Here is a 22399-nt window from a genome sequence, read left to right as displayed (position 1 = left end):
CAATTTTCCAGGAAGACTGAAAGTATTTGCTTGCTGGCTTGTTTGAAGATAGATATGGACAATGGACTGCCTCAGGCTGTTCTGCTCTGCCAGGGAAGAACTGGATGTATCTTGATATCCCAGTACAACCCTTTTGGCTGCCATGACGTCTTAGAAATCATACATAATTAAAATAATTATAAATAATTATGAAGTATATGTCATGTGTATAACACAATGAAGAGCTGGAAGGGTTTAGCATAGATTTGAGGATGGGACCACAAGAAATGTTTGGAGAAACTGTCGCTACTTGTCCTACTGTGATCAGCTCATCATAAGCCCATGGATGGATGAATGAGCATAGGTGGGTGATACATGATGGCCAGGGCAGGGAGGAAGCTTTCTTGATGTGTCTCACTTAACAGCAGTCCCGGCCTATTCTTTAGACACAGATTTAACCTTAAACCAGACAATCTGTTGTGTGCACATGGAGACTGAGGGGGAAGAGGTGGCCCCTGACAAAGCACTTCACTCTCATCCCTTGTCAGTGTTAACAGAGCTTTTTTATTGTTATCTGCATCAGCTCATACCAATTATTCTATTCTTCTCCCTACTGGCACTACTCCCAGATGCAGAGGTCATCTGAGGTCGAGTATATCCCAGCTGGCAATCAAATGTCTCATTAATTTGCAGAGATGCCTCTCGTTCCTTTTCCCACACACCATCATCTGTGCGGTGAGCCTGACACTTTGCTCCAGAAGTTCTAAGTCACGTACCCCAGGTCCCTGTTTATCCTGTCCCACCAACCTGGCCTGGGTTGACACCAGATGCTGTCATTGACTCAGCCCAGATGTTCCTAAGCCAAACAAGTTGGGGACACATGACTCCTAAGATCCAACAGATAAGGAAGCTGGCCTGGCTGGTACATACAAAGAAGGGACAGGACCAAAGACCTATGGACAGGCAAAGCAAATAACTAGGCTTGCTGAACACGAGGTGGTTCTGGCTCCACTGTGATCTCCAAGCAGAGGCAGGATTGGTTCTTCTAATTAGCCTTGGAAGCACCTTCCCTGAAGAACTGATTCACACTTTGTGCTAAATCACAGGAGACAGAGGAATGAGGGAAGCACATACAGTCCAGATGGGGATGGTTTCATCTCTGGAAATAGCCCTGTGATGACTTATCTCCAAGAACGGGGAGCAGAAGCGAAGACAATCACTCTACTCGCCTTATGCCTGCAGGGAAAGGGAGGCCTCAGCTCTGCACCTGGGATTACAGCTGGGCTATTAACTAAACACAATGTACTGTAAAGTAGTCCTGGAAGCAGGGGTCAGCACTCAGGTATCCCTATCAAAAAATGAGCTGTTCCCAGGTAACCGCTGTGCTCTGAACATCTTTTTCCAACTCTGTGATGTGTTGCCAGCACTGGTCAGATCCCCTTCCTCTGTGAGAGCACACCAGGACCATGATCCCTGATGGAGTCCTTCCTCCTAACATCTGTCAGGTAGCCATCTCCACCCCCTCACTCTGCATTTCCTGAATTAAAATGTTATTAGCATATTATGCATTATTAAATGAAATGCCTCCCGTGGGCTAAGTCTGTTATGTCTGTGCAGCCCAACCTTTGTCAGCCCAACCTGTAATTGCATCATTTGTTTGTTTGACAAGACCCATGTCCTACAAAGCCTTGAAGTCTGGCAGTAATTATATTGCTGGCATTTAATTCAGCTTTAGAGGGATTCCATATGGCCTTTCATTCATGCTCTCTTCCTAAGCACCTCATCTAGTTTGGTCATCCCAGGTGGCCTTTTCATGATGTTCACATCCTTTGGGGCCTTTGGAAATTCCCCGGTATTTGAGGGCAGCTCAAGTGTGAACAACGCTGGACAAGCAACACCCTCAGTTCTGTCTTGGGAGAGCCATGGGCAAGTCAGCCAAGTGCATTGAGCCCAGTAGATATTAACACCCTTGTCTGGCTACAGATGGTGGGATTCATTCCCCTACTTTAGCAAACGCAGGCAAAGATCTCCCAACTTGCAACATTTGCATCGAAAACACGAGGCTCTGGTGCCACCTGTCCAAAGCAGGGACTTCACCAGAGCACACGTCGTGGCTCCCTGTAGGCTTCCTCCAAAAGAAACAGGAACTGGTGGAGGGAGATACTTTGTGTCTGTCTTGATCATCCCTTGACACAGGGCAAGGACGCACTTCCACAACTGATCCTAGAAACTATACCCAGTGTCATAGTTCAGATAAAGCCTAGGGAGAAATCACCCCTGGAGGTGTTTGTGTCTGCACAGTGCAGAGACCACACTCATGTCCCAAACAGGGAGCAGAAGCATTAAGCTACAGAAGTCAGTCTAACCACAACAGGCTTCATCTTTCTAACTTAATTCTGTTGTTTCTGCATTTCTGCTAGAAGTTTTCCCCACTCTTAGCTGTGGGACCTGACCCACTGCGAAGGAATCCCATGACTGACTGTAATTTTGTCTGCTACAGGCTTTCTCCCGGTGTCTTCAGCTTCCCTTAGCAATTTCCCACACCCTACAGTTCTGGTTTGTAAAGAATTCTTTTTTCTCTTTTTCAGTTGTTCTGTATTCAGCATTACTTGCAGTTGCTAACACCATCCATCCTCCAGGTTTTTAGTCAGAACTGCCTCTCTGCTTGTGGTTTTTTGCTGCTGAACACCTTTCTTTAAAGAATTTTTGGGTTTTGTTCATTTTCTTTTTCCTCTCTACAATTTTCTATTCATAATTATCATTAATTTGGAGAACTCAGTCCTTTTGAAGAACAGATAATTAATTTTCAGGGCTGACATCTTTCTCCACGGTAATCAGATCCACATCCGTGTTCCCTTGTGCCCCGTGCGGTGCCTTTTGTGCTGGAAAGTGAGGGCTGGATCTCGTGAGGCTTTCAGCTTTCTGCTTGTAGCCTCTAGCACATCTCCTGGTCAGCAGGTGCTACGGCAGCACCTCTCCTCTCCCCATGCTTTATGCAATCAGCAGCAAGAAATGCTCCCTGCATGGGACGATCTTGCAGGGCAGAGTGTGATTACAGGCATGAGTGGCAGGAGGGGTGCTGGAGTCTCCCCATTTCAATAACAAATGGAAGAAATCTGCCAACAATAAGCTCATTTTGTGGTGAATAGCTGACAGAGCTTAAGCTCTCAGCCTGGTCCAAGCATGAGCTAAACCTTTTAATGGATTCATAGCAGCCGCACATCGCTTATCATGAACCCATGTAATGTCACAGAGTTGTTAAAGGGAGGTGCAGAGGGAATAGCCTCAGCTTCCCCCCCCCAAAATGTGGCAGGCAAAACCAGGCCCCTGAGCCTCAGGGGTCCCCAGCTCCTCCAAAAGCCAAGCTCAGCTGTGTGTGGAAAGCATCTTCCACTTTAGCACCTCACCCTGCCCCTTGCAGGGCTGGCCCCGAATCATGGCTACACACGTAGGCAGGAGGACAGCTGTGTCGCACGGTCAGCTCAGCCACCTGGTGCTGGGTGATGTTCTCAATGGGGTGATGGTGGTACACTGGAGGATTGGAAGGGCAAGATGCTCTAATGCAGAGAGGCTGGTCAGCATGGGCCCCAAGCAGCATTGCCTGGGACGGGATGCGAGCTGTTTCTGGCATGCTAGTGTTGCCGCTGCAGCTCGTGCTCGGCAGACCTGGGTTACCTCAGCAGCTTTCCATTAAAACTACAGCTCGGAGCCCAGCGGGAACAGCTCAGGGGCATCGTGCCACGTTGGACACTGAAGACGAGACAGGGGTCATGGGCATCTAGTGTGACCCCCGACTCAGGGCATCTCTGATGCCTGTCTCTCACGATTGTGTGTGGGGGCATCCCACGGGGTTCCCCCTCTTCTCTGGTGCTCAGGACATGGTGGTGGTGGTGGGAGACCTGTAGCACTATCAAGCAGATGTGACCTGTGTGATCTGTCGCTGATTTCTGAGCAGAGTGGTGGTAATAGAGCTGTATGAGCTGGCTGCAGAGAGCAGAGCCTGCCCCTGAGCCTCACAAGAAAATTAATGAGCGCTCAGTCAGTGGCTCCAGTCATTACTTTAAGGTACATGAGCCAGTCCTTGCCTGAAAGCACCCCCCCGCCATCCTACCCCCAGGCAGCTCCTGAGCCACTGCCCCAGGGCAGCCCTGGTCTCTCTGGTTACCTGGGACCTGCGGGGAGCAGGGAGGGGCACACGGCTGGAGCAGGTCTCCCTTGCACCATTGAGCCAATGAGACCTTCCTCAGGAGGGTTAATCCCCAGCTGAGAAAGGATTTTGGGGAAAGCCCCTGCTCTGCTTCTGGCTGCACTCCTGCCAGCCCAAACCTCAGCTGCTTCAGGGGGATTAATGTGAGCAGCAAACTGCTGGCAGCCAGTCTGCTCCAGTCCTGGGGCCGCTGGAGCCCTGCAGCGCAGCAGGCAGCATCCTCATTGGTGACACGTGCCCAGGCAGCCCAGAGTTCCTGATATTTTGGCAGCGTACACCTCTGCTGCCTTTAAGCCTCACATCCATGCTGACAGTGAGGCATTGCCACATCTGCTGCCATTCACGTGAATAGCCACACTCAGCTCCCCACAGCCTGATCCGTACCAAATCACACGCTTCTGTAGGCTCACCTGCCTTCATGCTGACCCTGCCAAAGGGAGATGTTCATGCATTTACCTCCTAGGTGCAAAAGGGCACACTGGGGAAACTGAGGCATGCCCAGTGGTCATAACAATATTACACACTCCCTCCTCCTGAGTTTAACAGCAGGTGTGACCAAGGGGCATGACATCCTCCACGGCAGTGTGATCCCCTCCTTTGACTGGAGCAAGGATGCACCATCCCCATCCCAGCAGGGTGGGACGTGGGAGATGGTCGGTCCTCCCACTGCCCTAGGAGAGGAAAAGTCCACTGTTCCCCCATGGCCCATCATTACTCAAAGACCCATTGTTCCCCCATGGCCCTTCATTCTCTTATAGACCACCATTCCCCCATGGACCATTGTCTTCTGTTGCACTTGCCAGTGCACATGAAATCTCAAGGCTCAAAGGACCCACCTCTGAGGGTCTTCCATCACATTGTCTTTAAAGTTTGGGCCTGGGAAGAGGCTTGCCATCCACCCAGGCTCCTTGAGCACAGGCCTGGACCAGGTGTTGCCCACAAGCTGGGTCTGCCCTTGGAGATGGAGGCAGAGTGGGCAGTCAAGAATGAGCCTGCCAGGATGCATCAAGTCCAACTCCAGCTTCTCATATGCTGTACTGCCCGTGCTGCCTCCTTGGAGGGGCGGGTGGGGCAGCCAGTGAGGCACTGTGGGATGTGACTCCCAGATGTGACACAGATGGGGACCCCTGCCCAGGAGGCTGGTGTGAGAGCGGGAACTTTTGGGTCTCAGGAGGAGGAACAGCTCGTGCATACATGCTGCTCAAGTCATCCCAGCTTCCCAGGTAAATATTCCGATTAAGAGACTAATTACCTCAGCTTGTACCAGCTTCCTTGAGCGGAGGCGTCTCCATGTGTTTACCACCAGCATCTTCTCCCAGCCCCAGTCTGAGCAGAGTCCCATAACTCACGGGCAGCCACCACCTCCATCCGTTATTGAATAACTTTCTGAAGAGAGGTAAACCACTCTGTGTTCAGCAAGACACCTCAGATGATAGCAATTTATTTCTCATTATCTAATCATTTTCCTCCTATCTGCTGCTTCTTCCCAATAATACCATTACAGTAATTAATTGAAACACTTGTTAAGTAGACAGTGCACAGTCAAAGTGTAGGCAATGTTGTAACAATCCAATTCCATAAAAAGCACACAGTGATGGCAGATGGGAAGCGGGGCAGGATTTCCAAAGATCATTTTGTTCAGATTTATCCTGTCTCTGTTCTAACAAACTGAACGGACACATCTAGCCAACTAATCTTCCAGGCTGCAGCTAACAAAACTCTTATTTCACTTCAACAGTTATGCATTCACTGTGTAATTTTTTAAGGCCCTTTGAACTCTGCCTGTCTCTTATAATCATTTCCCCATTTATGCAGTCCCACACGTACCAGGTGTTTTGATGACTCAAGCATGATTCTGCAGTAAAAATCTCTGTTAAGCAGAGTGGATGATGCATCACATGGCTCGGGTTTGTCTTCAGCAGAAATCCTGGGTGCCCCACAGTAGTCCCTAACATCCCACTGCTTGTCCAGCTCTCAGTGGTAAGTCCAAGCACCCTGTCCAGCAGATCATCATCCACTGCTTTCTGATCCCAGCAAGGCTGAGTTATGCAGGCAGCTGGAGTTAGGTACTCTGATATTCAGTGCTGTGGGTGCAGAGGAGAACCACAATCCACAAAAAGGAATGTGTAGCTCTTGTCCACGGTAGATTGATGGGCCAGTGGTTTAATGCAAGCTTGCTAAGGTCCAGATTTCACCATGGGGTTTTGCTCCAGATGTCAACAAGGGTAGGTGCAAAACCCACGTGAGCTTAAGACCATTGAGTTAGGAAATTGTAACTCATGGTGGGCAAAAAGAGTGTGGAATCAGCAACAATAATGGATTTGGTTCTTCCCAGGACAGTTGGTGTTTTAAACCCTAAGATTCTGGCCCATTGCCCTTGCCTGTGCCCTGTGCTGGAAAGGAAGGAGGATGCTTCAATGTTGCTGCTCTGAGACCCTGCAGCCCCCAGCCCTCCCCAGTGCTTGTCCAAGACCAGATCAGGTCTCTGGGCTAAAAGAAATTCCTGCAGCTTCTGCAGCCCTGAGCAGTGAGTCAAAAAGGTCCTGGAATTTATTCCCATTCTATATTTGCATTATCCCAAGACCTTTCCAACTTTTTTATGAGAAATGGGAGCAAGAGCTTTGCCGATGTTGTTCCACTGGATGGAGCAGTGACACATTGAAGAGTATGCACCTGGGAACAGTCAATTGCTTGTGTTGTTCCCACCAGAGAGGCATCCCCACATGCATTTTCCTCTCCTGACTGCCGAACAGCCTGGTGGTGAGCCCCAGGCACCTGGAGATCAGCACTCAAATCCTTATTCCAACACAATGCAAAGTCTCAAGACAGATTCTCATGTGAATACCCTAAATGCCAGGGTCGCCAGGGCTGTGGGGTATATTTGCTAACCTGGACAAAACTTCCGTCATGAGCCACTTTTCCTTGTGTAGCTTTCATCAAACCTCACACAATATTATGAATATTCTGATCTTTTCCAAGGCAGCATTTTCAACAGTGAGACTAGGGTACCTGAATTAGCCCTTCCCAGAAACTGAAGGTGTTGCAAACACTGAAGCTATTACAGCGTACAGCTCCCGCTATCCCAGCTCCTTCTGTACTCTTGGAAACATGGAGCCAAGATACTGCATGCAGGCTTGGGGTTTTGCCTCATGGCTTTTGGCACTTATCAAAATGAATACTGTGAGTGTCCTGAAAGTGAACCTTAAAGTTTGCACACAGGTAAATGGGCTTCAAAACCTTTAGACAACGTATATATAGCCTCAAACAATCCTTCTGCACTAACAGGCACACTAGTACTCAAATTAGAAGGGCTGCTTATAACTCCATGAATGTCTTCTACAATCTAAAAGCTTTTTAAATGAGGTTCACAACCATTAACAAGGTAAATATATTTGTAGACTTGTTTGGGCAATTACAGTCATTTAAAAAACAATGCATAATAACGGACATGAATCTAATAAGCCATTGCTAATTAAATGTATTAATGCCACTTTATAAAATGAATGCATCTAGCTGATACGTTACAGCTAGTATTGTTCTGTAAATAATTGAGCAGTGATACATGCAGAATTTGCATCACTGGGCATTGCCAGTGCCCAATAATAATTGCAATATATTTGCCCCAGTAGAACCAATCTACTGACTACCAACCAGGTTCTCCTTTTATGTGTCTAGTCTATATTTTCCTTCGCTCTGTGAGAAACAGTTGCAGTAGAATGGAGCTGGTTAACCCCAAAATATCAGACACTGTTACAAAGCATTTGTGAAGACTTTACTTTTAAATGTGCTCTTCTGCCAATTATAATTTGCAGCAGGTACAACACTCCCAGTCTATGGAAAAGCCATTTCTCTGTCCTAGGAGAGTTCATTCAATTTTAGCTGATATTAAGTTCAATAGCACAATTTTCCTTCTTTCACTTTCATCCCTTTGGAAAATGTCACCAGTGTGGAGTTAACTAGTTGACCACAGACCTTTTGAGGAGCCAGGCCTAAAGCAGCCCCACAGGGTGCTGTGAAGTGTCAGCAGCTGCAGAGTTACACAGAAAGGATGAGAGTTGTCTGGGCTCCCCTGGGCATCCAGTGCCTGGCCTTGCATGTGAAATCATAGGATGCAGGATCTGGCTGAACTCCTGGGACAGGGAAAAAGGGAAGGACACATAGGCTTGACTTCAAGTGTAAGAGAGCTCGCCACCTCAGTCTGACCTGGTGACTCCTAGGCTCCATGTGCAGTTGGCAAAGAGACCCAGGACACTTTGGGAGATGCTAATCTCACCATGAGATCACTAAGATGGGTCAGGTGAATCACTCACTACTTGAGTCCATTTCTTTCTGCTGGCTATAAAGTATGTCCAGAGACTAGCTCAAATGATGACACTTACTTACCTTTCCAGTGCCTAAAGTCAGGGCACACGAATGTTGCGCTGAGATTCCAGCTGGTGATCAGCCCCGGTACTCAAGGGGTGATAGTCTGTACTAACTTTGCATTCAAAGCTTCCTGCTGATGCAAAAGGGGAAAAGCTGGGACAAGGCAAACAAAAAGGACTAGTTTTTAATCTTATTTTTCCTTGGCAAAAATTGAGGTGTGATTTCCCCAAACATATGTGGTTTCTAGCAGTAACTCCTTTGCAGCTGGAAAATCCCCGCTCTGTGCAGCTTTGCACACGTGCGCTGTCTCAGACTTTAGCTGTGCAGGAGGCATGGAGGGCATATACTTGGCTTTGCCCTGCAGGATGCCATGCCCAAGCCCAAGCAAAACTCTATTGCTCCAGGCTCTCACCTGCTGCAAGTCCTACAAAGACATGCAACTTCCTTCAACCAGAAGAGTGGCATCACCCCGCTCTCTGAAATCACCAGGTCCTGCCATGAGGGGCTGAACACTTACTTCCCAGGAGAAAGTTCCAGCCCCACAGCATAACCACTGGCAGATGACTTGAAGGATGAACTACCTGGGTCCTCAACCCCACCATGGTTGGCTCACTGCATGGTTTCTGCTGGTACTCAGCTCTTTGCCAAAGGCCAGAGGGCTTTTTTCCTAGAAGTTTACGAGGGCCTCACCCTCATTTTTTATGTGGGTGCTCAGGGAGGACACGAAGAGCAGCCAACACAGTCTGGCTGGTGGGGAGTGATAAAATGAGAGAGATCACCTTGGTCTGAAAGAAAAGTCATTCTGAAAAATGTGGCTGCTTTTTGCATAAGGAACCTTGACTTCTCACTTTTCCCTGCCTCCAGCTAAATCCCAAGTCCTCCAAGCAACAATTCCCTAATTGGAGGGTGGTGTGTGAACACCAGAGAACTGATGGCCACAGGGGTCCTCCACCTTCAGAAGCAAAACTCTGCTTGCAAGAGTCATTTATTTAGTTCAGAAACACTTACCTGCTTTTTTAAATCTTTGTATTTACTCAGTTTGTGGCCAGTGTTGGGTTTTGTGAGGAAGGAAGGGTTGGGGTTGCAGCAGGCTTGGGGAAGTGAGTGTTGAAGCCGAGATAAAGGAGAAGAGTTAGGACTGAAGGCGCTGTAGGGCAGGAGAGCAGCCTCAGGGCTGGGCCTGGAGACTGTTCTCATGAGATTTGTTCCTGTGATGGAAAAGTCACTTCACAGGGTCTCCAGCTTTCCCTAAAAAATAAGAAACCACATGGGCCCCTGCTGCCAAACTACCCTGAACTGTCCTACTGCCCTATTGCCCTGCTGCCACAGCTGCCTGCCCTGCCTGCCCTGCCTGCCCTGTTCCAGATCAACCTCCTTTCTGGCTTGGATGTCATCCAAAGTGCTGCAGCTCCTCCAGCTCTGGAGTCTCAGCATTGGGCTGTGCCATCTTTGGGGACGAGGTTCTTTGCTGCTCAGTCCCTTCCACTCAAACAAGGGCAAAGAGTGGGAAGGAGGTTGCACACTGGAAATGCCAAGTGGGCAGCTATCTCCTAGAGCTCACGAACAGAAAATGTTCACCTTTGACTAAGGCATTGCTCCTAATGAATAGCCAGGCCAGCTATATTTAATTGCCTGGTTTAGGCAGATATGGCTGGAAAATCTCACACCTGTCAGATTTTTTCCTCCCCCTAAAGCATCAAATTATTCACTATCCTCTTGTAGCATTTTGCAGCCAACTCTTTCTGGTGATGATTTTTCAAAGGATGAAGAATGAGCACCCTGGTGACATTTCTAGTATCTATAAATATCTCCCCACTACCCTGCCTGCCCAACTGGTGAATTATGCAGGAAGATATATAAAATAAAACAATTGGATCCATTTTGTTGTCAACATCCCATTTTTCTTCAGCTGGCAAGAGAACAGCCCAGGCTCTTGCTCTGGAAAGAGCAAGCAGTGCCTGGGGAATTACTGAACTTATCCTTTCCTGTAGATATGAGGGCATGTTGGAGGGCAACACTGAGCAGAGAGAGGCCCTAGTATGCTGGAAAAAGGGAAATGAGTTTTAAAAAAGAAGTATGAAGTTTAGGACAGTAACAGTCTCCAGAATCACAGGAAATCCCACATATGGAGCACTGAGAAGCTTGTGGTAAAAGAAGCACTGAAGAAATACCAAAGAAGGACTAATCCAGCAATGTTATCTGGAGCACAATGCACTTACTATACATTCTGGTCCTGCTTTCATGTGTTTAATTCAGCAGTGCTCTGTTTATGCAACTAAACCTCCTGCATGGTGAAATACATGGAGAATTTAATGCATCCAACTTCGCAAAGCTGTGGGAAGTGACCAGTTTACATTACATATCTAATTGGTAGGTTTTCATTTAAATTGGCAGGGATTTAATTTAATAGCATAGCTTTCCCTAGCTAACAGATCTCTTCTAGCCAGATACTTATTATGTGGGGTAGTCTACAGAATCTGTTACCTCATTTATGGGTTAAGAGGCATTTTAAAATAGGAAGCTTAAGACAGCTCTCTCCCTTGTATTAGATATTTGCAGATGTCTTTTACTAAGCCATAACTGGCTTCTTCATCATTAATTTTTGGGGGCTGTGCCTTGGACATACTGCCTGGCAATTAAACAAAGTTCTTACCAGAAAGTTTTCACACCGTACCTTGGTCCAGAAGGTCGTCGTTCTTCAGGACTGCAAAGACAAAGATTTTGCATCTCCTCATTCCTGCAGGAAGACAGCTGCTGTGTTGCTCAGACCAAGAGAGTTGCTGTGGATCTCCTGCAAAGCCTGAGGACTTTACCTACATTACTCTGGGTAGGAGGACAATACACTATGGAAAGCTCATACGCTGGACTGGCAGAGAGTTGACCATGTCCCCAGTGTGGGCTGAGGCCACCCATAAAGCTGCTCAGGTTGATATGAGGCTGAGAAACCAAACACTACCTACAGAAACGCTGTCGGTTTAACCCTGGTAGGCAGCCGAGCACCACACATCCACTTGCTCACTCCCTCCCAGTGAGATGGGGGAGAGTCGGAAGGGTAAAAGTGCTAGAACTCGTGGGTTGAGATAAAGATAGTTCAACTGGTAAAGCAAAAGCTGTGTGTACAAGCAAAGCAAAACAAGGAATTCATCCACTACTTCCCGTTGGCAGGCAGATGTTTAGCCATCTCCAGGAAAGCAGGGTTTCATCACATGTAAAGGTTACTTGGGAAGGCAAATACCATAACTCCGGATGTCCCCCCTTCCTCCTTCTTTCTCCAGCTTTTATTGCTGAGCACAACATCACATGGTATGGAAAATCACTTTGGTTAGTTGGGGTCAGCTGTCCCAGCCGTGTCCCCTCCCAACTTCCTGTGCACCCCCAGTGTACTCACTGGCGGGGCAGTGTGAGAAGCAGAAAAACTCTTGACATGGTACAAGCACCATTCAGCAATAACTAAAACATCCCTGTATTATCAACACTGTTTCCATCACAAATCCAAAACATAGCACCATACAAGCTACTACGAAGAAAATTAACTCTGTTCCAGCCAAAACCAGTACAGGTCCACACATCCATCTCTTCAAGGCTCTAATTACATCCTTAACTACAGCAAGACCTTCAAGAGTGGCAGAATGCAAGTGAGAGGGGTTAAAGGTGATCAAAATGTGGATCAGCTCCTTGGCAACAAGTTGAATCATCCTTTTCTCCATCTCCCAGCATCAGGTTCTCCCCAAGTCTCAGTTCAGTAGAAAGCTGGATGAGTCCTTGCAAGCATCCCCCTTGCCCATAAGTGAATGGCACACAGGGCTGTACAGAGCTGCCCTGAATACAGGAGCATTTCCCACCAGGCCAGGGAAGGGTGGTAGTATATGGTATATGGTGACAGAAAAGGAGTCACTGTGGTGCCTGTTGGAAGTTTCTTGGGGCATGGCATGCAACACACCCATACTTCCAGGCTCTGCAACACATGGACTACAGGAGACCTCAGAGGGGGACATCAGCACTCTTGCTTCCTGGATTTTGCCTTTCTGTTTGTTAGGTAATTTCATACTGACCTGCCTCTTTAGGATGCTCTGGCTGAGGAACAAATAGTCTGTTGAAACCTCCGATTTATAGGCCTCTCTGGAAAGCTTTCTCTGTAGAGCTCTCAAGGGATGCTGGTGGGCTCCTGTTCATTGAGACACAGCAATGGCCCAGGTTTTGGAGGAACCTTTCACAGGATTCCCAAAATGTTCTTCAGGGTGGCCTTGGTGACATATGGCAGGTCAGAGTGGGCACAGTATGATACAGCAAGTAACCCCCAGATACCCTTTGTGGTTTGTACATGAGTCTCTTACCCATATTCCTTCCAAGATCCGCTCCACCATCTCGAGCACTGCACAAGCACCACAGCTGCATTTCAGGCCCATAGAGCATCTTGTACTGCTGCTGCTTGTCCCAGGTGCAAATACATTGCTGGGCGACCCAGAAGACATGGTACATGGGATGAACCACTCTTGCCAACCCACTGCTCTTTCCTGCTTACTGGTGTGCAAGGACTCTTGTGATGCTGAGCTCCAAACTCAGCTGGAAAGCACAACTTCTAACCTGGAGGTAGATCCTTCTCCCATGGTTGCAGTGGCTATACCATAGGCTGATCAAGCCCAGCTCACCTCATTTAAGAAGTCTAGGAGTTAAACATCTTGGTCTGAGTCACTCATTCCATTTCTTCACAGTGAGCACAGGGAAATGAGAGCGAGATCTGACCCCTCTTTGATAACCAGTGCAGGATGAGATGGAAGGACCAAGTCCCTTCTGGAGTATCAGGGCAGCTCGAGGTGACTCACTGAGGCTGCAGACTCCCTCCTTATGAACCCCACGGCTGCCTGGAAACAGGATCCTGGAAGCTTCAATGCCACCATGTAGGCAGTGAGAACAGAGTTGGCTGGTGATCCTCCTCTTTCCCCAGTTGGTGCTAAACACCTGAGCCCATTCAGGGCCAACTCTGGTGAGTGGGGACCTCTCAAGATGAGACAGTGTTTGCTGAGGTGCTCATTGACTGTGGGGATTCGTCTGAGTACCAGGGTTTATAGCATTCCCAAAGGAGGGTCACAGTCCCTGCTGGAGACCTGAGTCTGGCCATGAGATTGTAACCTGGCATTGGGTTAGGGTGGGAAAGTTCGGGGGTGCTCATCAGTGTTAATTCCACTGAGACCAAATCCTCTGCACATCTGCCACCTTCCCCTTCCCTCCTACACATCCTCCCTGCTGACACACAGGCTGAGACCTGCAGGGAGCTCAGAGATGGTAGTGAACCCCACAGATGAAAAACCCACGGCTGCTTGCATGTGAGGGGCGGGAGGATACTGTGCACATTATGAGGAAGAGAAACAGCAAATATTAGACAGAGGCAAGGTCCTGTGCTGTGCAACGAAGCACTGCAGACAGCATGGAGAGCATGGCACAGCTCCATTTCCTCAGGCAACCTTAATTCTCACATTTCCTAGCTCTCAAGTGCTCAGCTTCTGCAGTCCAGAGCAATGCTCTGTGTGTCTGGCTCATTAAGATAATGCACACCCCAGCCATCCCTCTCTGTGCTTTCTGCTCTAGAAACACGTCAGTTCTCACCCACCGCATAATTATAAGTGCAACTATCCAAAAAGCTGTGTTTGTCCCACCTGACCCTGCACGTACCCTCCATACAGTGAGTAAACGTGATACAGGCCTCCAGGCAATTTTTAGAGACTAGTCCAGGAATAATGATTTTTATTAGTAAATTTCTATCATTATGAAATATTCTTCTAAATAATCCCTGTGCTGTATTTTTATTGTTGATTACATTAAGCACTTTGGATATTAACACTATTTTTAATGTTCCTAAAAATTCACAGTAATATTAGCAAGGAACAGTTCATATCCACAACACCTGCTGATCACCCAGCTTTCAGCGTTACACATACGACAAAGAAACACTCATGTGAAGAACAGAAACAGGTCTAAAGAATTTCACAGGTCACTGAACTATCTAAGGATATTGGAGAAGGCCACTGACTTTAAAACTACTTTCAATCACAAAAGAGAAATAAACATTAAATTCAGATTTGAGCTTAGCACTCGCTGGGTGTGGAAGATCTGGCTGTGGGCTGGGATCTTCCAGTGCTCCAGTGCAGCAGTGTAGGAATTACAGGACATTGATTTACAGCAGCCAAGAATCTGGTCCATGCGTCCCTCTGCACCTCTGTCACCTCTTTGCGGGCTCTATTTAGGCTAAGCGCCCAGTAGTCTGAGAGATGAAGCTTGGCTTCAATCTCAGCATATTATCTTTTTAATTGTCTGAGAAAGACATCATTAGGGATTTGCAAATGAGGTGCTCCACTGGTGAGCCTAGATCTGTAGCAGCAATGCCACACCAGCGAGCACCCACTTGGAAGGATTTTCTCTAGTTTTAAGGTTAAAAGTCCACACATAAGTTGGCCCTCTTTGCCGTGTTTTGTACACAGGACATGGGTACATACTACGGATATCTTGTTTATCAGCAGGAATGGCTTTGATGAAAATGACAGGCATGGCCGGGGTGAGTTCCTTGAGCCTGGCATCTGTGATTATCCCGGTCTACAAAGGAAAGAAGACAAAGTCTAGTTACATTTCCAAGATATCCATCAGCTGTACCCCAATACGCATGATCCTCTGTAATGTTTATACAAGCCGGACTTATTGGGCAAGTGCAAGCAACTTTCCTGAAATCAAAGGGGTGGATGAGTCTATTTGAGGTAAGGAGGGTCTCAATCGAATACCTATCCTGTTTCATCAGAAGCCTCCCTCAAGCATAGCGTATTCCAAGGGGCGCACACAGATGCCTGCTTTCACCAGATGCCCAAACCCACAAAAACCTGGACTTTGCAGGGGAGCAATGTTCCTGGCTATGTCCAGCCACATCATCCTCGTGCTTCTCTTAGTCAAGGTTTTGCCAGACCAGAACCACCCTGTGGGAAGCGTTGCTTGTGCTAGGACCCCTAACAGGGGTCCCCAGTTGTGGACACCTGAACAGGGCTCAGGATGGAGAACAATGCTCACTTGAGAAGAGTCTAAAAGGCACCAAGTAAGTCTCCCACCACACCACCAAAATTTGAGCATGACCTGAGATACACTTGCCTGTGCAATGAATGCACTCAATGTTTTGTGTGGCCCCAAAAGGACCGCAGGCTTGTTTCCACTCTCACAGGTGCTCACACCAACAAGGGGGATTCAGAAGGACTGTTCCTGAGGGAGTATTACCACTAAATAACAAGTCCGCATTATCTTCTTCAAAGCAATGTTCTTGCTCAGCAGGCTGCCCAACCCAGGAGAAGGATGGTATGCTGTCAGGGCATGAAATCAATGGCTTGTTTCTCTAACTTGGGTCTCTCTGGCAACTTCTGTTTCTCTTTCTGACAATAAAATGCCCTACACATCAATCAATTTCCAGGAAAGCCTGCAAAATTGCTTAATGGAAGCTAAAGAGACCAAATGAAAACAAATACAGAAACAGAAATAAGACTTCTCAGTGCTAAAGAAACTGCCTGTCACTGCAGCTTAGCTTCACATATCATTATTATTTCAAATGCTCTTAGATCAGACTTGTGGGATGAGATTCAACCTCTCTAGTAGTTTATTTAGTTCTGCAAATGAGTGAAGAAAAATAATCCCTCTTATGACACACCTCGGTTTAATTGTACTAATGCCATCTGTTATACTAAGCTGTGATAAATCCAGCTCTGATTTAGGATTTTATATTTCCAACGTGCTGAACAAACATTAAATAATTCTTATAATACCTTGCAAAGAAGCTATTTATCAAGCATTATTATGCGCTCTTTTTAAATCCACATCTTTCATTTCTGAGGCTGGATTTTGATCAGATCTCTTTTTTTACTGCTGACAATTCTTCAAATCAAATTTCCAAGATATATTCTACCTATTTCTGGGTTAACAAGAGTTGAAATCTTCCTGAGGTATCTCTGTGGAACACATCATTGTGTTATGTCTGGGCTGATTTGCATTTGCATTTTTTATCCCTCTCATCATCAGAAATTAATTCTACTCTGAAAGCAATTTTCCCTAACTACTGGAAGAGCACACCTGGTAAAAAGCCACTCTTCTGTGCTCAGAGAGCTCAGGCCTCAGATCCTAAAGAATTCTTCACTTCTGCTTGTCCTGGCTTCTCAACAGGCAATTTGAAGAGTGGACATATTACGCTGCCACATATCAATGGGTCCAAAGACACAAAACAACTGCCACAAGCCAGGGATGCTAATAGGTGGGCCCAAATACATATGCAGTAAGCCAATATCCCCTCCCACTCAACTGCATTTTGAGCTGTTACTAGCACAGGCGCACCTGTGCCACAGCTAATTTAGGGTCAGTTGGCTTAAAGACCTTCTGCACGGCTTGGTTGTCTTTCAGATAGAGTTGCCTCTGTTTGCAGGGAAGGGGGGCTGGTGATCTGACCAGCAGTGTAGCCAGCAAGGAACATCACTTCAAGGTGGTCCAGAGATTGCTGGGGTTAGTGGCTTCAACTGGACAGGGGGAACGAGAAAAAGAGCCATCCATGGAGCATGCAGTGAAGAAGACCTAAGGATGTGCTGTCCAGTAAAGCCAAATGAGAGAATAATTTTTATCACTGAGTAGTTTAAGAGTTGAGATACGATGGAAAAGGGTTTTCCAAGTTATTAATTTTTCAAAACAACCATAAATAAGAGACTGGCTGTTCACTGCACAATTTGCAAGTGTCCCTTCCATGGCTGTATTGTAAGTTTATTACTGGAGACCTCAGCTTGGGCCACATCCTACTCTCACTCTCATAACTCACAAATACATGGGCATTACTGACAGTTGACATCTGCAGGAAAAGGCTTCATACGATGTCCCAGCTCACACCTCCGGGAAAAATTTCACTCTCTGATGCATGAGATCTGATGTACCTGGTGCCTCTGCAGAATGCGGCAAGCTGTGATGTCTGGGACTGTAGCACCAGAACTGGTCTGTGCCAGGGCTGGATTGCACACTGATGTTGCTTCCATCTGCATCCGCTGCTGGGAGTATCTCAGATAATGGGTGGTGTACAACTGTTCCCAAAGAGACCAAGCTACCTGAACTGTCAGATAAATGCGATTGTTCCTTGCCACACAGATCTGCCCTTCTAAGCCTCTCTACTCGTTTAAGACTGGTGCTTTACATAGGACTATCTTTAAAAAGTACACAGAAACCATAGCTGGTTGTGGCTTGAAGGAGGCAGGACACCCTCAGTGTTAAGCTACTGCTCAGCAGGCCATGCGCTGACTGTACATCTCTTACAAGGACAGGGTGGGGTGCTGTCTACACCTGGCAAAGCTTCGTGTGGCACATGTGGTGCAAACCCCACCTCTCCCTTGTCCTGTCATGCTCCAGTACCCTTGGTGAGTAGCAGGGCAGATACTTGGCATCAAACTCTCCGTTGCTGGGAGCAAGAAAGCCAGGAAATCAGACAGCAATCTCCCATGGCTTGAGATAAAACGTCTCATAGTGTCACCAGTCAAACTATCTCTCACTGAGTCCCACTGACTCTAACAGTGCTACAGCAACAGATCATTTGGACCCAAAATAACCTCCTTGGTTTCATTTCATCTAATAGCTGCCTGCTGTTTTGTAATGAATGTTTTATAAATTTAAGACACCCAAGGGCAAACATAAATGTTTAAATAAATAGAAAAAATGTGAGTGGCAGAACATAGAGGGACTTTTTCCTTTTTTGGAGGCACAATCTAAATGTGAAATATTCTTTTAAAAGTGGAGGTGTTCCCCAGAGGAGTTCTTCTAAACATGACCTGCCATTCTTATCAGAGGATTAATTTGGAAGGAGTATACAACCCAAAAGAACTGTGCACCTGTTTTAAAAATCCATTTAATACATACTGCATCCATTAATATATACTGGTGCTCACTGGATTACAGGTAAAATGAATAGTTCCACTAGGTGGAAATGATATTTCAATGTGAGCAGCAACATATGAAAATATTCTTTTCCTTTCTGAAATAAATTGAAGCATGATACCCAGAGATTATGAATGGTTCTATAAATGTAATTGCTCAGTATCTTTCAATCACAAGGAAAACGTAACCAGAAAAACACATTTACTAAAGTCTGGATGGTCTCTGAAGACAAACCTCATTGCTGTATGCAATCACCCATACAAGTTATTGGAGGGAGGCAAAGGGGAAAAGCCATGTGTTTCCCAAAAGATTTTTGGCTTTGCACCACCAAAGCTTCTTACTCTGCATTCCATTACCACTTGGGGCTTGGTAAAACCTAGGCAGAACTCAGCCATTTTGACCATTATATTTTCTGGTAATGGTGGTAATGATGGTAAGGGAAAACATAACAGCAGTCACTGAAATCTGTTTTTAACGGAGTATTCAATATGCAAGACCAGGAATTTTTTTAAACTTTCTCTGTACTGTTGTGTCCAGCAGATTTGTATCAGCTTAAAATGTCAGGTTTTGAGGGTAAATGAAATCCAGTGCTCCCTGTAGTAAGGGGTTGTGATCTTCAAGAGCTGCAAGGGGTTTTGTATGGCAGCCACACCGAAGGCTTAGACAAGGGAATAGGCAGGGAACTGTAGGACCAGGGCTTGGGAAATGGAGTGGGTTGGTCTCTGTTCTGCTACTGTGACTTCTGCTATTAGCAGAGCCAAAACCAGCAAGGCAGGAGATCTGACCTTATACCCGTGTGATACCTTTACTGCAACCTTCTGACAGAGCCTTTGCCAATGTTCCTGACTGCCTGTGGCTTTCCAGACCCAATGAGCACATCAACCCATTTCCAGAGAGAAAATGGAGCTTTGACCTTTCCAAGGATTTGTGATAAAATGCACTGGATGCCATCAGTAAGTGAGTTCAAAGCTTTGCCTAATTTCCTGTCCTTCAGGAAAACTATTTCAGAGAGGGAGCAGAAAAATAAGTGGAGAGTATTAGATCTGAATTGCAAGGTCAGGCTGGGATATGGTATATAACAGGCATGGCCTCTCTCCTACCACCAAGCCCCACAGCAGATAAAGGAGGATCTTCAAGGTTAAGACTAAAAAGCTGCCTCTGAAATAAAAGTCTCTTCCTGCAAGGGGGTAAACTTGACAAAGATAAGTAAGTTCTGGGTGACCCACTTTGATCAGCCTTCACTCTCTCACAGATCATTGGCAGCAGGAGCATCGCACTGGCTGCCCAGAGTAAGAGCTGCATGAATCACTGTCATTTAATTCTCACATGCAGCACAAATTGGGAGTCATGGTACCACAGGCCAGGCAACTCGGAGGACCAAACCCAGTGAGGATTTGTCAGCCTAATGGCTCTTGCTCTGCAGACTGCACTCCTAACAGCTGACAACTGTCAGAAGGAATGACAGGGACAATTGTGCTCCTCTGGGATGCTGCTCTGCGAGGCGCACTGCAAGAGGAGCGCTGACAGCTATATGGGCAGGAAATAGCAAGTGTACACGTTTCCCTTCAGCTGCCCAGTTGGAGGGCATGGTTCTCACCTTGGCTGCCCTGAGGCTGGCTGTGCTACAACTGAAAGGTATTGGGCCACATCCAGAAGGGGAAAGAAGAAGAGCAAGGGTCACCCCCACTGTCTGTTTGTCCAGGATCAGCCTACCCCTCCCGTGCTGAGTCATCAGCCTGAGTCCGCATGGACCATACAGGTTAGAGTTTCGTGCAAGCTTTATTTGCCACCCTAAAATGATGGCTAAAGGTTGTGATTAATTTTTGGCTACAAGCTCTAGCTATGCAGATGACATCCTGCAGCACCCAACGGTGGTAGGGCAGTGGTCTGGATTTGGCTCATCCCACCCATTCAGCTCTGGGGACATGCAGGAAATCAGAGTCCTTTCCTTTCTCCTCATTGCTGCTAAGCAGGTGACAGAGTAATGACAATGCAAAAGTCTGCCATGTCACTTTTGGAGGCAGCAGTGAAATCACAACCATGAGAAGGTGCAGGGACAATACAGCCCTGACGGGACCCCATCTTTTCTATCTGTAGTAACACCATGAGTACTGACCACAGTTTAGTCAATGTACACTGAGGCTGAGATTCACCTTGTAGAAACTAGATGTATCAGTCCAAGTTGGCCACCCTGAACTCCCTTCACAGCCATGAAACAGACGACTCCAAGGGGTGATTCATCTGATCACCTTGGATACCCACTCTAGGCTGCAGAGGAGAGGCCCATCTTTCACATCTTTCCCATTCTGAAGAGGCAGCTCAAATGACTATTTCAGATGAGCTGAGCTCATCTGTCTGAGCTGAGAAGTTCCCCGGAGTACAGTACCAAGCAATAAGGGCATAACATCCATGGCTTCTCTCTCAACACAAGAGCCTTGGTGAGCTCACCTGTGCATCCCAGCGTGCACCCTCCATGAATAAACCGTGCACATATGCCCCTTCCCGAGGAGGACTGGCAAAGTCTTCTCTGTTCTTTTTTGTCACATCGCACTGCAAGGTCATCTTGTCCAAAGGCCACTCATTCTTTCGGGCTGTGGACTGCATGATGGCTGTCAGGAAAGACTGGGGATTGAAGAACCCAGCAAGCCACACCGTGGAGGGTAAGGAAAAGTCTCCTGTCCAGGCCTCCAGCTCCTTGATGCGAGTGAGGAGGTCAGCAAACCATGGGCCCAGGCTGGCTGTGGAAGGGTAAGCCCTCTTTATCCAGGACTCAGGCACCGTGTCCAAGAAAAGGGCATTCTGCAAGTTCTCCATGTCACTTGTCATGGTCAGTTCTCCCTGAGTGAGAAAGGGTATAATTAGCACTGACAACTGTTTAACCTGAACGAAACCTGCCTGAAAGCAGAGGCTGAGCTAGGAAGTGTGGAAGAGCATGACACCCTACACAGTCACAAGTGTTCACATACTGTGAATTTCCCAATGAGTTTTGGGTTTTCATGAACACCTTCTATTGCATATTCCTGCATCCTCACCTTCTCTACTGTAAAAATACTGCTTGGAGGAAAAGATGTGTAACAGAGTGACAGCGAGCATGGGTGTCCCTCAGTTGTCCCAGTGTTGTTTCTGTTTTCCCTCATTAACTGAAGATCTTTATAGGGCAGATTTTCAGAGGTGTAAAGCTGTTATCACTCACACTGCCAGGGCAGGATACCGGAGTCTCTGATGATCTACTCCAAACCTGTCCATACGTTTGTTACGTCAACTCTTATCCTCCTCCTCTCCTCCACTTCCCCTCACTCCCCTCCTCCTTTATTACTTTGCAGTGCAAGTCTGTCTTTTTGACTTCACATATTATCTGCAAATGTAATCATGGTTTCTTTCACAGCAGGGAAACACACAACAAATTAAGATACAATTCAGCCAAGTGAGATATAAGTGAGTTTTGGCTTTTCCTTTATCCAGCAATTAGTTATTTTTAAAGCTTTTAGAAACCTGTATCAGTTTCACCCAGGCAGGAGAAGAGCTGGAACATCACTGCATGACCAAAAAGGGCTTCTGCACAGCAATAAGAGCATCCTTCTTGAACTTCTGGTACTCTGCAGAGGGTCCCCAGTGTCTGCTAGTCTAAAATTAAGAAAATTCCTGCTGTATCTAGCTGAAATGACATTACACCTAAGAGAGAGATGCCTGGATGGTACCAATGCTGAAAGACAGCTAAGAGAAGCCATTAAGTGATGCAGCAGTTTGTGCAGCAGGTTGCGCAAAGGTGCACGCAGACGGGGGTCACAGATGAGGGCAGTGTACACTTGCTTAGCAATGCTGGTGACATGCCACAAGGCATTCTCCCTGGCACCATCTAGAGCAAATGTCCCTGGCACAGCAGAGGCCTCAGCTCGGACCAAGCTCCTGACGGAGGCTGCAGCT

At 47.0% G+C, this 22399-nt stretch overlaps 1 protein-coding gene across 1 annotated transcript in view; it reads right to left on the bottom strand.

The window, feature by feature from the left end:
* Positions 1-14338: 14338 nt before the first annotated feature.
* The window catches only part of LOC142417837 (dynein axonemal heavy chain 9-like), a 121606-nt gene continuing 113545 nt past the window's right edge, over positions 14339-22399 (bottom strand). The window contains exons 24-25 of the mRNA XM_075518928.1: positions 20924-21313; positions 14339-15139 (exon numbers count right to left, since the gene is read on the bottom strand). Coding sequence (XP_075375043.1) covers positions 14912-15139; positions 20924-21313 — 618 coding nt within the window. The 3' untranslated portion in view covers positions 14339-14911. The remainder of the gene's footprint in view (positions 15140-20923; positions 21314-22399) is intronic.

The sequence above is a fragment of the Mycteria americana genome, chromosome 16, assembly GCF_035582795.1.
Source record: "Mycteria americana isolate JAX WOST 10 ecotype Jacksonville Zoo and Gardens chromosome 16, USCA_MyAme_1.0, whole genome shotgun sequence".
Lineage (NCBI taxonomy): Eukaryota > Metazoa > Chordata > Aves > Ciconiiformes > Ciconiidae > Mycteria > Mycteria americana.
The sequence above is the reverse complement of the archived record's forward strand: the minus strand, read 5'-3'. Positions and strand labels throughout refer to the sequence as shown.